Source organism: Salmo trutta, chromosome 12 (genome assembly GCF_901001165.1).
Source record: "Salmo trutta chromosome 12, fSalTru1.1, whole genome shotgun sequence".
NCBI classification, from domain to species: Eukaryota; Metazoa; Chordata; class Actinopteri; order Salmoniformes; family Salmonidae; genus Salmo; species Salmo trutta.
The window spans coordinates 1,667,191-1,686,030 of record NC_042968.1 but is presented as its reverse complement, the minus strand read 5'-3'; the positions used below and the strand labels follow the sequence as shown (position 1 = coordinate 1,686,030).

Sequence of the window (18,840 nt, the reverse complement as noted above, 5' to 3'; positions counted from 1 at the left end):
ATGTCATCACATGGAAACCATGTGTTTGATGTAGTTGATACCATTCCACCTATTCCGCTCCAGCCATACAACAAGCGCATGCTCCCCAATTAAGGTGTCACCAACCTCCTGCGGTTAATAAGTAAGGTGGAATACAGTAATGTTCTTGCTTTCATCAACCACACTAAGAACTGCCTCAAGACCTCATCACTCATTATCAAGTAGTTATAATACTAACACATTGCCTAGGTGACACCATGTACACTATATAGCCAAGCCCTCACTGCTGCACATCTAACGATAGCAAACTTTCTTCAAACACTCCCCAGAGAAGACAGCCAACCCAAATCATGTCTACCCTTTGTCTCACCTTGACTAGACTGACTTTTTCTAGCTTCCTTTCCTTTGTGTGTGTGTGTGTGTGTGTGTGTGTGTGCCTCCTTCTCACACACGCACAGGCAAACACTCACAAACACACTTAGAATTGAAACGCTTCTGAGCACCATAGCCCGAGGCAATACAAGCACTGAAAGTTAATGTAATATTGTTATTATTGTTTTACTTTCGTAAAGCGTGACCAATATAATCATTATTCAAAATACAGGCCCAGAAGGAACAAGCCATTGCTGTTGCAAATTACTGAATTTCACAACTGTTCATTGACAAACTGAGATAGGAACCTTACTTGTGTCTATATTTGCCTAAATGTTTTTTCTCTCTAACACTCGGCTATATGGAGGGAATGAAAGTTTGATTAAATTTGTGCATTTTTGTTTCAGAGCCAAGTCTAAATAAATAGAGATAGTGTGTGTGCACGTGTGTTCGAAGTGTGTTGTATGTGAGTACATGCATGCGTGTGTGTGTGTGTTTGTCGCAGACAAGAGTCAGGCACCATTCTACACAAGTAAAGCAGTGATGGTATGAAGTTAATATATTCTGTAAAAGTTTGGGATTGAAGAAAGACCAAGTATAACATCTGCATGACCTCTAAAATAATTGGGTCCTTTGTACTGCCAAGGTTTCACTGTGGATCCAACTAAAGTATTCAAATATGTCTGCGAGTGTCTGTATATAGGAAGGAATATGTATGAGAGAGCGATGGAGAGAGAGAAGAGGGAGTGATAGAAAAAGGGGGAAAACAGAGCCAGAATGAGAGTGAAAAAGGAGAGAGATGCGGAGAGATAGAAACAGAAAGCGAGATTGGGAGACAAAGACAGAGAGAGAGAAAGATGCAAGTGTGACTTGTGTGACTTGACTTCTAAAACTATGGTTTTGGAATGCCTTAGCGATATTTACAGATGTAGGCTATTTCATGCCAATAAAGCACCTTAAATTGAAATTGAATTGGAAGAAAGAAAAAATGCATCAGTCCCTGAGAGGACAGCACATGAAATGTGTTGGTAGGGGGTTAGATGACTCAAGGAATCAGGTAGAGGAATCTGCTGAGCCAGTTTGGGGTTAGTAGATGACGTGGGCAGTGGAGGTGGGGGCACAGACACACACCCCTGTTTTATTCTCATGCCACCAGACCTGTGGGTATTCCGGGGGAGCACACTGCTTTTCTCACCTGTCTTACACTCACACTTATGCACGCGCACACACACATACACACACACACACACACACACACACAGTCTAAAGTCAGCTTGATCTGCATTAGTGTTCAAAAGAGTTCTCAAAACAGCTCACACCAGACTCAGAGCTCTCTTCTGTAGCTTTCACCAGATGGTGAGATCTGAGAAAGAGAGAGTGCTTTTTAATATGCACTTTAAATCTGCTCCTTGGTCAAATACAGGGGGGTTGAGAATACTGTGTGTGTATGTGGAGGTCAGAGAATTGGCATTGTGTGATTTGTTGGTGTATCTAAGATGGCTTTGCAAGCCCCATGTTTCTCTACTGGTGTTGCAAGCCCCATGCGCTACCAACTGAGCCACACAGTCGTGTTATGACATGTTACCTGTGGTTGTGGGTGTCCTTTGACCAGACATTGGAGCTCCAGGCGGTCTCCCTCTCTGATAGTGTAGATCCTCTCACTGATGTTGTCCTCCTTCACCACGCATGCCTGGCCCGCGTGCGAGATCTGGGCATTGGCAGGGGCTGCGTCAACACAGGAGAAACAAAAGAGAAAGGATCATATTTTCAAATGAAATAACAAATATGTTTTTGTTAAGGTACATGAAAGTTCAAGTTTTAGAGGGCATTCCTGGAAAAAAATCTGATTTCTTAGTTTCAAACAGCTCTCCTGTATATTACAGTTGGAAGCCCATATTCAGACACCCGAATAAAAATGTTTTAAATCCCAATTGTCACAGAAAATTCACCAAACGCTGTTATTTTTTTAAGAATGTTGTGAAGTTCTATCCCTAAAAAAATAACAAATAAAGATTGAACTAATCAAAGGCTTGGTGAGTTAGGTATGTTAGTGTTCGCCTAGAACAAAAATGTTCAGTGCACATCCATTGGATTGAGAAGCACTGAATGAAGTGACAGGTTGAAGAGAACCCCAGTAGACACCATGGCCTCAAGAACTAGGACCGAAGACATCTGACTTATGACGTAAGACAGCCTATGAGGCTCGTCACAGAAGGTGGTCAAGATTGCGTGCGAGTTGCTTCATATAACATCAGCCTGGGCAAGATTTTTACATTTTAGTCATTTAGCAGGTGATGGGGGACAGGAGGTAGGTAGGGAAGAGAGGGAATTGAGACAGAGACAAGGAGAGAGAAACAGCAGGTGATGGAGAGGGAAAAAGAAAAGAGATAGAGAGAGAAAAAAAGAAAAACACTAAGGGCTACTCGGAAATCCCTGTAGGGAGAAAAAAAGGGGAGTACAATCCCAGGTAACAATTATAGGGAGAGAGAGAACAATTTTGTAATGTTACCTGTAAAGTTCCCTTAATGTTTGAGTGTCCAGTTTTCCATTAGTTAGGGAAACATTCTATCTACACTGAACAAAAATATAAACTCAACATACAAAGTCCAATGTTTCATGAGCTGAAATAATACATCTCAGAAATGTTCCATATGCACAAAAATATTATTTCTCTCAAATGTTTTACACAAATTGGTTTACATCTCTGTTAGTGAGCATTTCTACTTTGCCAAGATAATCAATCCACCTCACAGGTGTGGCATATCAAGAAGCTGATTAAACAGCATAGTCATAACACAGGTGCACCTTCTGCTGGGGACAATAAAAGGCCACTCTAAAATGTGCAGTTGTGTCACATAACACAATGCCACAGATGTCCAGTTTTGAGGGGGTGTGCAATTGGCATGCTGACTTCAGGAATGTCCAACAGAGCTATTGCCATAGAATGTAATGCTAATTTCCATACCATAAGCCGCCTACAACGTCGTTTTAAAGAATTTAGCAGGACGTCCAACCGGCCTCACAACCGCAGACCACGTTTATGGCGTTGCGTGGGCGAGCGGTTTGCTGATGTCACCATTGTGAACAGAGTGCCCCATGGTAGGGGTGGGGTTATGGTATGGTCAGGCATAAGCTACGGACAATGAACACAATAGCATTTTATCGATGGCAATTTGAATGCACAGAAATACCGTGACGAGATCCTGATGCCCATTGTAAGGTCATTTTAAGGTATCTGTGACCAACAGATGCATGTCTGTATTCCCAGTCATGTGAAATCCATAGATTAGGGCCTAATCAATTTCTTTCAATTCACTGATTTCAGTAAAATCTGATTTCCTTATATGAACTGTAACTCTGTAAAACCTATGAAATTGTTGCGTTTTAATATTTTTTCAATATATGTTAACAAAAACCTTCGGAGAACCTTTTTAGTGTGTTTTGGTGTTAAATTTAGGAGAATATTCCCTTCATGTCAAGCTGAACGTATCTAGAACATGGTTGTGGTTTGCTATATTAAGCAGGCAGACAGGCATCAAGGCATTCTGTTCCTGTTCAATTGAACGTTAGAATGGGCAAAACGAGTGACTTAAGCGACTTCAAGTGTTGTATGATTTTCGGTGCCAGGTGTGCCGTATCCAGTATCTCAGAAATGTCTGCCTTCCTGGGCTTTTCACGCCGGACAGTGTCTAGGGTTTACCGAGAATGGTGCGACAAACAAAAAACATCCAGTCAGCGGCAGTCCTCTGGGCGAAAACAGTTTGTTGATGAGGTCGAATGAGAATGGCAAGAATCGTAAGAATTGTGCAAGCTAACAGGAGGGCCACAAACAGACAAATAACACCACAGTACAACAGTGGTGTGCAGAACAGCATCTCAGAACGCACAACTCGTCAATCCTTTTCATGGATGGGCTATTGCAGCAGACGGCCACCCTGGATTCCACTCCTTTCAGCTAAAAACAAGAAGAAGCGGCTCCACGCAATCACCAACATTGGACAATTGAGGAGTAGGAAAACATTGCCTGGTCTGACGAATCCTTGTTCCTGTTGGGTCATGCTGATGACAGTCTGGATTTGGCATAAACAGCTATGGAGTCCATGGACCCATCCTGCCTGGTATAGGCTGGTGGAGTACTGGTGTGGAGAATGCTTTCCTGGCACAAGTTAGGTCCCTTGATACCAACTGATCAAAAAACGTTTGACACCTTGCTGAATCCTTGCCCCGAAGAATTTGGGTTATTCTGGAGGCAAAAGGGTCTCCGGCCCGGTACTAGATGGGTGTACCTAATAAACTGGCCATTGAGTGTATATAGAACATAGTTGCCATGTTCTCAGAATATAATATATTAATGTTGTAGGCACATTTCAAGAGAACGTTGCAAGAACATTCCTGTGTCCAGTTTTTTGAGGGTAAGGAGAATATTCCATCAACGTCCCACCAAACACACACAGAACATGACTGCCATATTCTCAGATCGTACTAGACACAATTTATGGAAATGTTGCAAGAACATTTCTCTGTATCATTTGTTAGGACGATGCATGCTAGTCCTAAAGAAACCTATCACACCTTGTTACTGTTGCCAAGCCCATCAAGGCCATGATTGGTGAACCACTGATCCATTCACAGCTCTTTTTGTCTGTTGGCAAGGTTAGGGACACACACAAAGTGCTATTAACTTACACATTGTAATAATTTATTTCAACGTGTATCCATTGTGCATGTTCATTTATACAGTAATTATTATTCAACATGTCCTCACCAGGATTTGAACTCACAGCTTCTTGGTTCATAGCTTTCAGATGATGCTGCTACGCCCACCATGTCGGTGTCAGTTATCAATTCATTTGACTATTCTCTCATCATTGACTTGATTTACTTATTTCAACAATTTAAGGGTTTTCTGTAGTTGTCAAAATTGGTGGGGCATATTAACTTGTTTTAATGACACTCCTGAATCAATATGATAAATACAGTTTTTCTTGAGTGTAGTTTTAAGAAAGCTGAGATTTACTTCAAAGTGCAATCAGCCTATTGCTTACACTTGTCAAGTTGCTAAAGATCTACACAAATTCCTAGGGAGGAGGTTAGGGTTTCGTCTGGATAGGGTGTAACTATACTGGCCCAATAGCACATCCCCTAGAGATATCTCTTGTTGGGACAGTGTTTAGGGTGCTGGTGGCCTGGGTTTGAGACCTGCTAGGACAGTCACCCTACTCTCACGTTCTTAGCAATGTTAATGTCATTATTTGGCAACTGTTACAGCACACCTATCTGATATCATTCAAATTAGTTTCTAATTGAAAGATGGGAATCAGTAGAATTCTAGACAGCTGAGCATCTCAAAAAGAACTCTGGTGTTTTTTTTATCCACACCATATACTCAAGAAAATATTTTATTGATCATAGTGATTCAGGAGTATCATTGAAACAGGTTAATATGCCCTAAAAACATTGAACAATTATACAGAAAGCCCTTAAAATGCTGAAATAAGTAAATAAAATAAATGATAAAGAATAGTCAGATTAACTGATACCTGACATGGACATGGTGGCGTAGCAGGAAAATCGGAGTACCGTGAACCAAGAGGTTGTGAGTTCAAATCCCAGGTGAGGAAATGTTGAATAATAATTACTGTATAAATGAACATGCACAATGTAATCAAGTGTGTCAAATACGTAAGTTAAAAGCACATAGTATGTGAGTATCCCTTGCCAATAGACAAAGACCTATGAATGGATCAGTGGTTCACCACTCAGGGACTTGACTGGTCTGTGCTTCTACACCTGCATTGCTTGCTGTTTGGGGTTTTAGGCTGGGTTTCTGTACAGTACGTTGAGATATCAGCTGATGTAAGAAGGGCTATATAAATTTGATTTGGTTTGATTTCAGCAACAGTAACAAGACGTGCTGTGTAATTAAAAAATTTTGGGACACAATATTGGGGGAACATTAACCTTTTCACATGTGACTTCCAAATATCTCTAACAGTCCCCCTTGCATGAACAGTTTGACATGAGGTGTGTTCTGCCTCCTCATTAATTCACATAGAAGTCGGCCATTTCACTGTGGCAGGCAATTTACGTTTCAGAGATGCTGTGCTAATGTAAGGCGAGGATTAGCTAGATGAGCCAGACAAACTTCTCTCTTCGATGAGAGCCCAAGCACTCCCCCAGTGTTTCCCCAGATCAAGTATACAGACATTTGCACATCTCCAGTCAGAACAGAACCTGCATTAACTTTTTCCCCCTGGCGCATTTTCTGGCTGGCACTGACATTTCCTTCCTTGTTGTTTTCCTTACTAAGCATGCATTCCTGTGCATTCCTGTCAAAGTAAGTGCCTTATTATGTTATGATTATAGTTTCTGTATATCGTGTTGTCGCTTCTACTGTAGCACACTGTATGTATGTATGTATGTACAGTGCATTCGGAAAGCATTCAGACCCCTTCACTTTTTCCACATTTTGTTATGTTACTGACATATTCTAAAATTGAAAAAATAGTTTTTTTCTAAACACAAAATCCTCCATAATGGCAAAGCAAAAACAGGTCTAGAAAAATTTTGGCAAATGTATATAAAAAAAAATAATGAAATATTGCATTTACATAAGTGTTAAGACCCTTTACTCAGTACTTTGCTGTAATCACTGCCAAAGCAGCTTCAACAACCACACACAAAGCCTAGAGTCTTCTTGGGTAGGACGCTACAAGCTTGGCACACCTGTATTTGAAGAGGTTCTCCAAATCTTCTCAGCAGATCATCTCAAGCTCTGTCAGGTTTGGATGGGGAGCTATTTTCAGGTATCTCCAGAGATGTTCGATCAGGTTCAAGTCCGGGCTCTGACTGGGCCACTCAAGGACATTCAGAGAGTTGTCCCGAAGCAACTCCTGAGTTGTCTTGGCTGTGTGCATAGGGGTCGTTGTCCTGTTGGAAGGTGAAGCGTTGCCCAAGTCTGAGGTCCTGAGCGCTCAGGAGCAGGTTTTCATCAAGCATCTCGCTGTACTTTGCTCCATTCATCTTTCCTTCGATCCTGACTAGTTTCCGAGTCCCTGCCTCTGAAAAATATTCCCACAGCATGATGCTGCCACCACCATGCTTCACTGTAGGGATGGAGCAAGGTTTCCTCTGCCTCGACACAATCCTTCTTGGAGCTTGGAGCTCTTCGCGCAATTCCTTCAACCTCATAGCTTGGTTTTTGCTCTGACATGCACTGTCAACTGTGGGACCTTATATAGACAGGTGTGTGCCTTTCCAAATCATGTCCAATAAATTGACTTTACCACAGGTGGACTCCAATCAAGTTGTAGAAACATCTCAAGGATGCTCAATGGAAATAGGATGCACCTGAGCTCAATTTCGAGTCTCTATCAAAGGGTCTAAATACTTATGTAAATAAGGTATCTGTTTTTTATTTTTAATACATTTGCAAAAATGTCTGAAAACCTGTTTTTACTTCATTATGGGGTATTGTCTGTAGATTGTTGAGGAAAAATAACAATTGAATACATTTTAGAATAAGGCTATAATGTAACAAAATGTGGAAAAAGTGGAGGAGTCTGAATATTTTCAGAATCCACCGTATGCATGTACATAATGTATTCTGTGTGTATTCCTTTACAATCGCGTAAACGCAAGGTAATACTTCGTAACCTTTATGGTTTGATACTAAACTGTGCTTACAGTATCTTGCTAGCTACAATATTCTATTAGCTCTGTAAAACAATGCTAATGGCGTTAGAGAAGTATAAGGTTCTGTTGTATACTTTGAAGCTGCCCTTATCATGACCATGGTCTGTGTATAAATGTGGCCTGTTTAGCATAGCTCTGCCCTGCCCTGCCTCCTTGTGGAGCTCTTGTGGAGCTCTTTAGTTACTGTTTCTTATACATTTTTTCAATTTAACCTTTATTCAACGAGGCAAGTCATACATAATTGTGATTTTGTCAATACAATATATTATTTTTATATCAGTGTTATGTTACTTCTTTGTAATACTGTTTTATTGTTATATCCTGATATTGTATGCTAATTACTAATACTTCCTCTTCATTCTGTACTTTCAGAAACCACACACACAAACAGTATTGAACATTATTTGCCAACATCACAACTGGAAGTGGATTGAGGTCAGATTGTCGAAGATTGAGGTCAGCTTTTGTATGCTAGCAACATACTTTTTGAACATACACTCCTTTACAGTTTTACTGGAGAAAAGAACAGCAAGAAAAGACATAGGCCTATACGTAACGGGTGTATTTTATTGAAGTATTGGTAGTGGTTGAACAACAAAAACTGAAACTAGTTTTACTAAAGGAAAAAAAATGCAAGAAAAGACTTACAACTTATTAGTATTCATAACCTACATTTCAATACTCATGTAGTGATTGAACAACTGTATTCCTACCCCCCCAACCCTAAAAGCATAGTATCATGGCAGCTCTCCGGTCAAGTCACCTGTCAGTCAGTCAGTCAGTAATTGCTGAAGATGTGCTCAATAGTGCTTGAGCATATCACATTTACATTTTAGTCATTTAGCAGACGCTCTTATCCAGAGCGACTTACAGTAGTGAATGCATACATTTCATACAATTTCATAAAAAAAAAAAATTCTGTGCTGGCCCCCCGTGGGAAACGAACCCACAACCCTGGCGTTGCAAACACCGTGGTGAAACACAGAAGTCTGTCACAAGCTAAACACATGTACTTTGTCAACCTCTTCTGCTCCCTTCTCCTGGTGCCGAACAGGCAGACTTTGTAGTGCCTCATTCATATTATGGTTTCTGTTGGCCAAGAGTCAGCTATATATGACTGCTTGTGTTAGCTCATTCTTTCCTTAGACTAATGAAGCCTACATTTTTCGATTTGGATGAGAATTGTGTTATGCTGTTACTACTGTGAATGTCTGAACATTGCGATCCAAAAATAAACAGCTCACATTGAGGACATAAAGTTGTGTTTGTGCAAAATGTTTCTGTGAAAAATCAGTGTGGCCAGCTCAAACACTGACTGTTGTGTCAATCGAAACTAGATGTTCTAATGAAGTGTTCATCACACCGGTTTGAGCTTATGCTGCAGGGACCACTGTAGAATGATCACACCCGTGTGTTCATACACATCAAACTGTAAATATCTTGTGTTCTGAGAACATGGCAACCATGTTCCTTGTATGTTTGGTGGGATGTTGATAGAATATTCTCCTAACCTACAGGGAACTGAACCCATGAATGTTCTTGCAACGTTCCCATGAAACATGTCTAGGATATTTACATCTTAAGTTCTGAGAACATGTTAACCACATTCTCGGTAAGTTCTATTTGACATTAAGGTAATGGTCTCTGGGAAACATTCCTATGAAAACGTTAGTTAATGACCTACTGAGATTCTTAAGGGAACGTTCTCTAAAGTTGTGGGAACATTTGTTGTTAGCTGGGATGATGTGATTCTTATCGATGCACGCTTCCCAAAGTAAACAGCCATTAAAATGTACACACTGATAGAGACCCCAAACTTATACGCTCCTAAAATCAGATCCTCTCCCCATAATGCCAACCCCATTGCCACAGAGTAAAATAGTATATTAGCATACTGTATTAGCATGTTAGCCCAGGCCATAACCAGCGAGAGGCAGTGGCATAGCAGCCCCATGGCCCAGGGCCCCTCACTCGTCTGGGGCAGGCCTGGAGCGACAAGGCCCTTGACAGTTATCACATTGTTTCAGCCTGACACAGGCAGCACACCACATGCTAACCCTCTAACCTGGCGTGAGCTTCACAGTATGAATGGTAAGAGAAGAGAGACCGGGGAGGGGGAGTGGGTGTAATATGGTGTAACGCTCCACACTCTATTGCCTGCATCAGTGTGTGCGTGCGTGTGTGAGAGTGGGAGGGGGGGGAGAGAGAGAGGTTGTGTTTGTGTGTTATGGAGATGGATGTCAGTGTGTGTGAGAGAGATAGAAACAGTGTATGTGTGTTGCAGGGGAAGGGAAACGGGAAAGCATATTTGAATCAGAGATGTGCTCTAGCGCACGTTCAGCAGTTTTCGGTAATGGCACATCTCGTCAGGAAGTATCAGTGGACCGCTGGACTGGGGTGATTATGACATGGCAGAGGCCTGTTTTAGCATATATCGCTGTTATTGATCTCTCCCTCTTATCTCCATCACTCACTCTCTTTTACTCTTTCTCTCTGTTTTACTCTCTCGCTCTCCATCTCATGTCGAGGTCAACTTATGAAACCTCTCTGCCCACTGCGATTGCCCAGAAGGTCAAACAGGTCTGCATTAGGGAGATAGAGAGGACACAAGGTGGGGGGTCAGAGGAGACATAGGGGCAGAACCTTGGTGGCAGGGCCATAGGCGGTGAGGGGTTAACTCGACAACTCAACTTTGAGGTGAGTGCACAGGGCAAGGCTGATTTAAATTGTGAATAATTGTCCTTTTGAGCTCATTAGCACATTGGCGCTAGCGCAGCCTCTCAAGAGGGAGAGCGTATGAACCACATCGTGCCGCTCCTCCACTACTCTTGCCTCAGGCTAGAGGCAGTCTGGCCGACTCCAGCAGCCAGTGCTGGTTAAAGATATATATATATATATATATACACATATATACATATGAGAGAGCGAGAGAGCGATAAAAATAAAAAAGCGATAAAAATAAAACACCAAAATATATCCTGTACTGTATACGTGTACCATACTCACCTTTCCATCTACCACATGATACAAACCAACATCACAATACCCAAAACAATACCCACTTCTACAACCGTATATCCAAAACAGATAGACATGGATGCCCTCTAATGCCCCGTCTCACCAAGACTGGCCTACTGAGCCCCCCTCCCACCTTGACCATACATGACGCCCCAGCATACAACAGCTTCACACAGGTCAAAAAACTCTTTCCAAACCCAAACAACACATTAAACAGATAGTCATGGTCCACTCTATCAAAAGCCTTCTCTTGATCTAAAGAGACCAGTCCAAAGTTCACATTAGAACCTCTCGAACAATATAAATATCTTGTAGTCCGCACAGAGTAATGCCACAGGCCTCCAGTTCTTAAGTTCACACAAGTCCCCTTTTTTGGGCAGGAGAGTCAGAGCCGCCCAACGGCAGCTCATCGGCAACTCTCCTACCCCGACGCATTCACGCAACACGCAAAAGAAGTCCTGTCCAATTGTTCCCCAGAATTTTTTTATAAAACTCCACTGGGAGTCCATCGACCCCTGGTGCACGAACGGGGGACATCTGGGTTACGGCCTCTGCCAGTTCATGGGACAACAGAGGAATGTCCATTTCATCCCTCTGTGCCAGAGAGAGCTTAGGGAGTCCTGCGAACAAGACCTGAGCACACATAGGATCACACACTTCTGCCCTACACAACTTAGTATAAAACTCCACAGTCCGCTCCCGCATCTCCTCCACCACAGAGGTCACCTGCCCATCAGACAGCTGTAGACAATGCATACCCTTGGCTTCACCGCTCTGTCTTTCCAAACCAAAGAAGAAGAGCTGGGAGCAAAAAGTGGCATCTTGTAAGAGCTTTACATTGAACTTCCAATAGGATGCCTGCCGGGGCCCTGGTGAAATAGACAGCCGAGCTATGGTTATGTGGTGATCCAAAAACCCCACCGGGAGGATGGTAGCGCCCAACAGCCTACTGCTCCGATTCCTAGACATGTAAAACCGATCAAGTCGGGCTGCACTCACCCTAGCCCCAAAAACCTTCACCCATGTATACTGTCTTGTGTTGGGATGTTTAGTTCTCCAAACATCCACTAGGTCGAACTGATTAATGATGTCCCTTAACACTCCCACTGGATGAGGCTCTTCTCCATTTCTGTCTTTCGTAAAATCAATTGTACAGTTCCAGTCCCCTCCGACCACCAGCGTCTTCTCAGGTGCTACCTGTGAGAGTTCCTGTCTAAGACTCCCAAATAGAACCCCCCTCTCTCTCCCTGTATTAGGCGCATACACATTTATAAAGACAAAACCCATGTTGTTAATTTCTGCTTTTACAACAAGCAGCCCAGCCCTACACACCTCTTGCGTATATCCTACCACTGGGGGCGCCACAGCGCATTTTGGAAAGAATTTGTTCCCATTTTCAACGGCCTACTAATCAAACTCAGAAGCTAGGACATGCATATACTTATTTTATATGGATAGAAAACACCCTAAAGTTTCTAAAACTGTTTGAATGGTGTCTGTGAGTATAACAGAACTCGTATGGCAGTCAAAACCCCGAGACCGATTGAACCAGGAAGTGGGATTCTGAATTGTGGACTCGACTTCACAGCCTTCCCTGTAATTCACAACGTGAAAAAATGATAATTGAGCACTTTACAGTGCATCCACTAGATGTCCCCAGTCTTTACAAAGTGTTTTGAGGCTTCTACAGTCGAAACTCAGTGTAGGAGACGATGTGGCAATTGGTCACAGTAGGAGGGCCATCAGCATTGTGACGTCGGTGGCCGTGTCTGCCCCCACCTTTGGAAACGTTTTGAAACACAATGAAATCGTCCCACTCGAATCTTATTGGCTCTCTTGTTGAAACAGGCCCTGAAAATTAATGTTATACAACGTTTGACATGTTTGAACGAACCTAACGGAGGGAAAATAGTCATTTTTCGTTAGCCAAGTGCCGCGCACGGATCAACATTTGGTTACAGCCTTAGGACGCGCTAACAACAGCAAGCTAATGGAACATAAAGGATGGACTTTTTCGACCGAAAATACATTTGTCGTGGACCTGGGATTCCTGGAAGTGCTTTCTGATGAAGACAACTAAAGGTGAGGGATTATTGGCAATATTATACAAGATCAGATGTGATGTGCGATTGTTCCAAGATGGCGACGAGCTAGGCTTTCTAGCTCATTTTCTGAGTATCGCATCCCCTTTTATCTCAAAGTGTGATTACCTGTAAAGTTAATTTAAAATCTGTTATGACGGGTGTTTTCAAGAGATATTCATCTATAAAGCTTAGATTGACAATATAAAAAAAAAAAATAGTTTTCGAATAGTAATTTATCAAATTGTAGCACTGTTTCCCGGGACGCATTTTATGGGAAAATAGTTAGTCAACGTCAGGTGCCGATGTAAAATGCTGTTTTTATATAGAAATATGACCTTTATTGAACAAAAGATTGCATGCTGTGTGTAACATGATGTCCTAGGTGTGTCATCTGATGAAGTTTGTAAAAGGTTAGTGCTGCATTTAGCTGTTTTTTGGTTATATGTGATGCATGTGCTTGGTCGGAAAATTCATATGATGCTACTTTTACCATGTACTCCTCTAACATAATCTAATATTGTGCTTTTCCTGTAAAACCTTTTTGAAATCGGACAACGAGGGTCGATTCAAGAGAGGTGTATCTATAAAACGATATGAGACAGTCCTATATTTGAAAAAAAAAAAATATTGAATTTCGTTATGCTAATGTCGCTAGGAGTTTTTCGCTGGAAAATGATCCCGCTAACGGGATGAGAGTCTCAAGAGGTTATTAAGGAGCAAATTTTTACAGACAGACACAGTGCAAAAAGGACTGCCACCCCTGCACTAAAATTTGTCCCATGGCTCAACACATTTGCCCCTTTCCACCAGAGCCCCCAATCGACTTCATTCAACACATCACTATGTGTCTCCTGCAGAAACAACACCTGTACGTTTTTTTGTTTTACATATTCATCCTCTTTCCCGCAAAGATGAAAAGGATAGCAAGGAAGAGCAGCAAAACAATAATGTCCCATATAGAGCTTTGCCCCAATGGCCAAGCTAATCTCCTTTTCCTTTAAATGGTAAGAAAACAGAACAGGGATTCACTAGGCCGTCTGCCTCTTAAGGACCCCTCAAGGACCCCTGTCCCCGTGTAGATGACCCTATCATTACCCTATCCCATTGTTTCCATACTGGCTCCTTTTGCACCATGTCACCCGACCTCTTCTGAGCTTAACATTAACCAGAGGTACTCACACCCAACAAACACTGGGAGGCAACAGTAAGATGATTTGTATCTTTAATGGAATAAAATATCACCTTATTTTTGCCTCCCAGTGTCAAATGTTTTATTCCATTCATGCCCTTTGAGATGACATTAACTGTGCCACATTCTCATTGTACTCACATCCAAGCCTTGAAGTTCGAAATACTGCTGCTTCCCTTCAGTCAATCAATTTCAGTACAACATACTTATTGGAGTCGCACTCTGGCGACTTCGGTTGAAGGATCTACAATCACACCTGACAAGGCCAATTAAATTTGCATCTCGCTGGAAGCCCTGCCTTCCACAGGTGATAAGCATGAGCCTCAGATTCACTCTTTACCTTGGTGTGAAGAGGAACGATTTACACTCTTAAAACAAACAACTTTAAAATGTTGCGACAACTAAACTGTCCCATAGTGGTAGAGCGTGCTCACCCCTAGACATTGTGTGCTGAACAATTATATTGAACAAAAATATAAACGCAATATGTAACATTAGTCCCATTTTTCATGAGCTGAAATAAAAGATATGAGAACATTTTCATATGCACAAAAAGCTTATTTCTCTCAAATTTTGTGAACAAAATTAGTGAGGATTTCTCATTTTCCAAGTTAATCCATCCACCTGACAGGTGTGGCATCTCAGGAAGCTGATTAAACAGCATGATCATTACACAGGTGCACCTTCTGCTGGTGATAATAAAAGGCCACTCTAAAATGTGCAGTTTTGTCACACAACTCAATGTCACCGATGTCTGAAGTTTTGAGGGAGCGTGCAATTGGCATGCTGACTGCAGGAATGTCCATCAGAGCTGTTACCAGAGAATTTAATGTTAATTTCTCTACCATAAGCCGCCTCCAATGTCGTTTTAGGAAATTTGGCAGTGCATCCAACCGGCCTCACAACCGTAAACCACGTGTAACCACGCCAGCCCAGGACCTCCACATCCAGCTCCTTCACCTGCGGGATCATCTGAGGAGGGGAATGGGGTGCTGAGGAGTATTTGTGTCTGTAATAAAGCCCTTTTGTTGAGGAAAGACTCATTCTAATTGACTGGGCCTGACTCCCTAGCGTGTGGACCTTGCTCCCAAGTTGGTGGGCCTATGCCCTCCCAGGGCCACGCCTGGCTGTGCCTCTGCCCAGTCATGTGAAATCCTTAGATTAGGGCCTAATTTATTTATTTCAGTTGACTGATTTCCTTCTATGAACTGTGACTCAGTAAAATCGTAGAAATTGTTTCATGTTGCGTTTATATTTTTGTTCAGTATAGTTATACTTTAATTTGCTAGTGCAATGTGTAAGATGGCTAAGAAAGTGACCGAAACGACAATGGCAATGCGGGGTTCGGGGTTGAGATGATGCCCCGAGTCAGTATTTCTCTGAAAGATTCTCACAATTTATGTGTAGTTTGTCTCATTTTACATTTACATTTAAGTCATTTAGCAGACGCTCTTATCAAGAGCGACTTACAAATTGGTATCAGCTTGGAACACGCTCAGGCGGCCCTTGCACGAACCAGTCAGTGTGCGAATTGCCACGTATTTCGGGCAAACTCCCTGGAAAGACGTGTAGCATTCTTGAGGAAGCTTGGAGTTACCGATGGTAACTTTCCTTTCCAGGATGCCGGTACCTCTGCTGGGACTGAGGTGCAGGAAGCGGAGAGCGACTTTGGGCTGTGGTCAGAACAGGTGGAACTAGCATGCCAACAGGGGTATAGTGTGACAGCTGGTTACATTCAGGGCCCAGGTTCGGATGAAGACTTGGTTCTCTGGACGGCTCCAGGGGTTTCTAGGGTGATGAAAAGGACTTAGTTCCGGGACAGCTACCTCCTCGCGCTAAGGGAGTAGCAAGGGAAAACTAGTATCCAATGCATCATTCATAGAATTGTTCCGCAGGGCGGCTATACATTCGAAGGTGAAGTGGCCATGTTCAAACTCACTTCAGAAGTAATCAAGGTTCGGTGGGAAGCAACTGGCCCCTGTGGTTGCCACAGTCAAGCACCACCTACCCCTGTTTCTGTGACCTCTTAATGGATCCGGAAAAGATGGAGGGGGCAGGGCTGGTACACAAGAAACCGGGGGATGGCAAATTAGCTGGCTACAAAGGTGCGGTTAATGTGAATCCTATGTTCCCTAACAAGCAGTGTCACTTTTCGGCTGCTCAGCTGGAGAAGGTGTATCATGCAGAGGGGGTGGCTGCCCGAGTCCTGTCATCTTTCACTATGCTGCAGGTCTACCAGACTGAGTTGCTGGAGGACATGGTCACGGCTTTGGCCACAGGAGAGCCCATGCAGAGCTCTGGATGAGACGTGTTACGGCCAACTTCATTCATGGGGTGCCCGAGAAGGACAGACAGTGATACCTTGTTGAGCCAATTTCTCCCACGGGTTGTTTGGTTTGGCCCTGGAGGCTATGCAGGCCGGTTCAAGGCCAAAAAGAAGCAAGAAAAGGAGCTGCATGCTTTTCTCCCTCGGAGATTCTTTGGCGATGCCGAGGGGGGCACTTTCCAGAAGGCCGGCAGTCAGAGCTCCGCCGGCTATCGGATTGGCCTGTTTCCCAGGAGCAACACCAGTATGCCTGGCACCCTGCTTCCAGGGTCGAGGTGAGAGATGGTCCTGACACCTCACAGGGAAAAGACAGCCCCCGCACACCTAGCTTGGGGATAGGGGTGAAACAGCCAATTGAGGTATGTCACCAATGGCACCGATGAGGGGCCAGGGGCTGAGGGTATTGGCCTACCTTGATGACTGGCAGATTGCAGCAGAGTCAAGGGAGCAAGCAGTGTTACACACATCCAGGCTGAAGTCCAATGTTCAGTCTCTAGGTTTTATTTTAAACCAGGAAAAAAGATGTCTAACCCCGTTGCAGCGCATTCCATTCCTTAGTAAATCAAGCTTTTCTATCCAGGGAGAGGGTGCCCTGGTTCCAGCTCTGCTTGGCCCAATTTAGGTTGGGGCGAACAGTATGTTTTCGCCAGTTCCTTCACCTTCTGGGGATAATGGCTTCTATGAGAGTGGTTAGTCCCCTGAGACTATTATTGATGTGGTCTGTCCAGTGCTGGATACTAGTGACATGCTTTGATGCATCTCACCACCTAAACTGGCCAAATCAGTGGAGGGATCCCCAGCCACTGTCACAAGGGGTTCTCATGGGTGTTGTTCCCGCAAGGTGGTCACAACAGACGCTTCCCCCCAAGGGTGGGGTGCGCGGTGTAAGGGTTACTCAATTTGGAGAGTATGGATGGTGTCACAGAGTGCACAGCAGATCAATTTCCTGGAACTTCTGACGGTCCCTCCCCTTCCTCACCTTGGCTTGCTCCCTGTTGCTGTGAAGCAGTGCGCATTTGCTCTCCCTTCAGAAAGTGCTTGTTCCAGGTTGCCTCATCTCGGGTGTGGACCTGCTATTCAGGGGGAGCCCTCTTCCTCAGGAGTGGAGACAATGCCCCTGGGTGGTTGGCAAATATTTGGGAGAGGTTCTTTATGCATCGGAGAGAAAACGCACAGTCATCTATTTTTTCCGATGAGGGACCTGAGTTCCCCATTGGGAACGGATGCTCTGGCAAACCAGTAGCCTCAAACCCTCCTTTACGCGCTTCCGCCAGTGGTTCTGATTCAGCCCATGTTGGAGAGGGTGCACCGGGAGGGCTTATCATACATTTTTGTGGCTCCCCATTGGCCCAGGCAGCCTTGGATCGTGGAGCTCATTCACCTTTAGGCGGGGACCTGTGGCAACTCCCGTTGCACAGTTACCTGTTGTCCCAGGTGCACAGGTTTGGCACGAGAGGCCAGAAATTTGGTTCCTATGGGTCTGGGAGGGCCAATATGATGGCTTGGGGTTTCCCTCCGAATGTTATAGCTACCATTCAGTCTGCAATGGTGTCCCCCACAAGAGGGCTGCATGTGTTTATCACCAGTGTATTTATACCTGTGTTCTGTTTGTCTGTTGCCAGTTCGTTTTGTTTCGTGAAACCTACCAGCATTTGTCCCCTTGCTCCTGTCTGTTCTTGTTCCTGTTTTCTAGTTTTTCCCAGTTTTGACCTTTCTGCCTGCCCTGACCCTGCCTGCCGTTCTATACCTTGCCATACCTCTCTGGATTATTGACCCCTGGCTGCCCTGACCCTGAAACTACTGCCTGCTGTTCTGTACCTGTTGTACCCTTTCTGGATTACTGACCTCTGCCTGCCCTTGACCTGTCGATTGCCTGCCCCTGTACTAGAAATAAACTGTTACGTCAACACTGTCGGCATCTGAGTCATACCTGAAACATGATAAACAGTACTTATTGTCATAACATTATGGTTTCTTCCTTCCTTGGTAGTTCATTGATAGATAACAATTTAATTGATAAGATTACTGATTGGCCAGAGATTCTACCCAGTTGCGAATCAGTTCCTAATTGAGGAAAGAAATAGTGAAATTCCTGTATTGTCACGCTCGTCATATAAATAATTGGACCAAGGCGCAGCGTGAGTAGAGTTCCACATTTTAATAATAGTGAAACTTCT

At 43.5% G+C, this 18,840-nt stretch overlaps 1 protein-coding gene across 2 annotated transcripts in view; it reads right to left on the bottom strand.

Moving 5' to 3' along the window:
* The window catches only part of LOC115202803 (MAM domain-containing glycosylphosphatidylinositol anchor protein 1), a 443,101-nt gene that overhangs the window by 350,167 nt on the left and 74,094 nt on the right, over nt 1-18,840 (bottom strand). For both annotated transcript variants that reach the window (XM_029766841.1, XM_029766842.1), the window contains exon 3: nt 1,937-2,076. In XM_029766841.1, the coding sequence (XP_029622701.1) occupies nt 1,937-2,076 (140 nt within the window). The remainder of the gene's footprint in view (nt 1-1,936; nt 2,077-18,840) is intronic.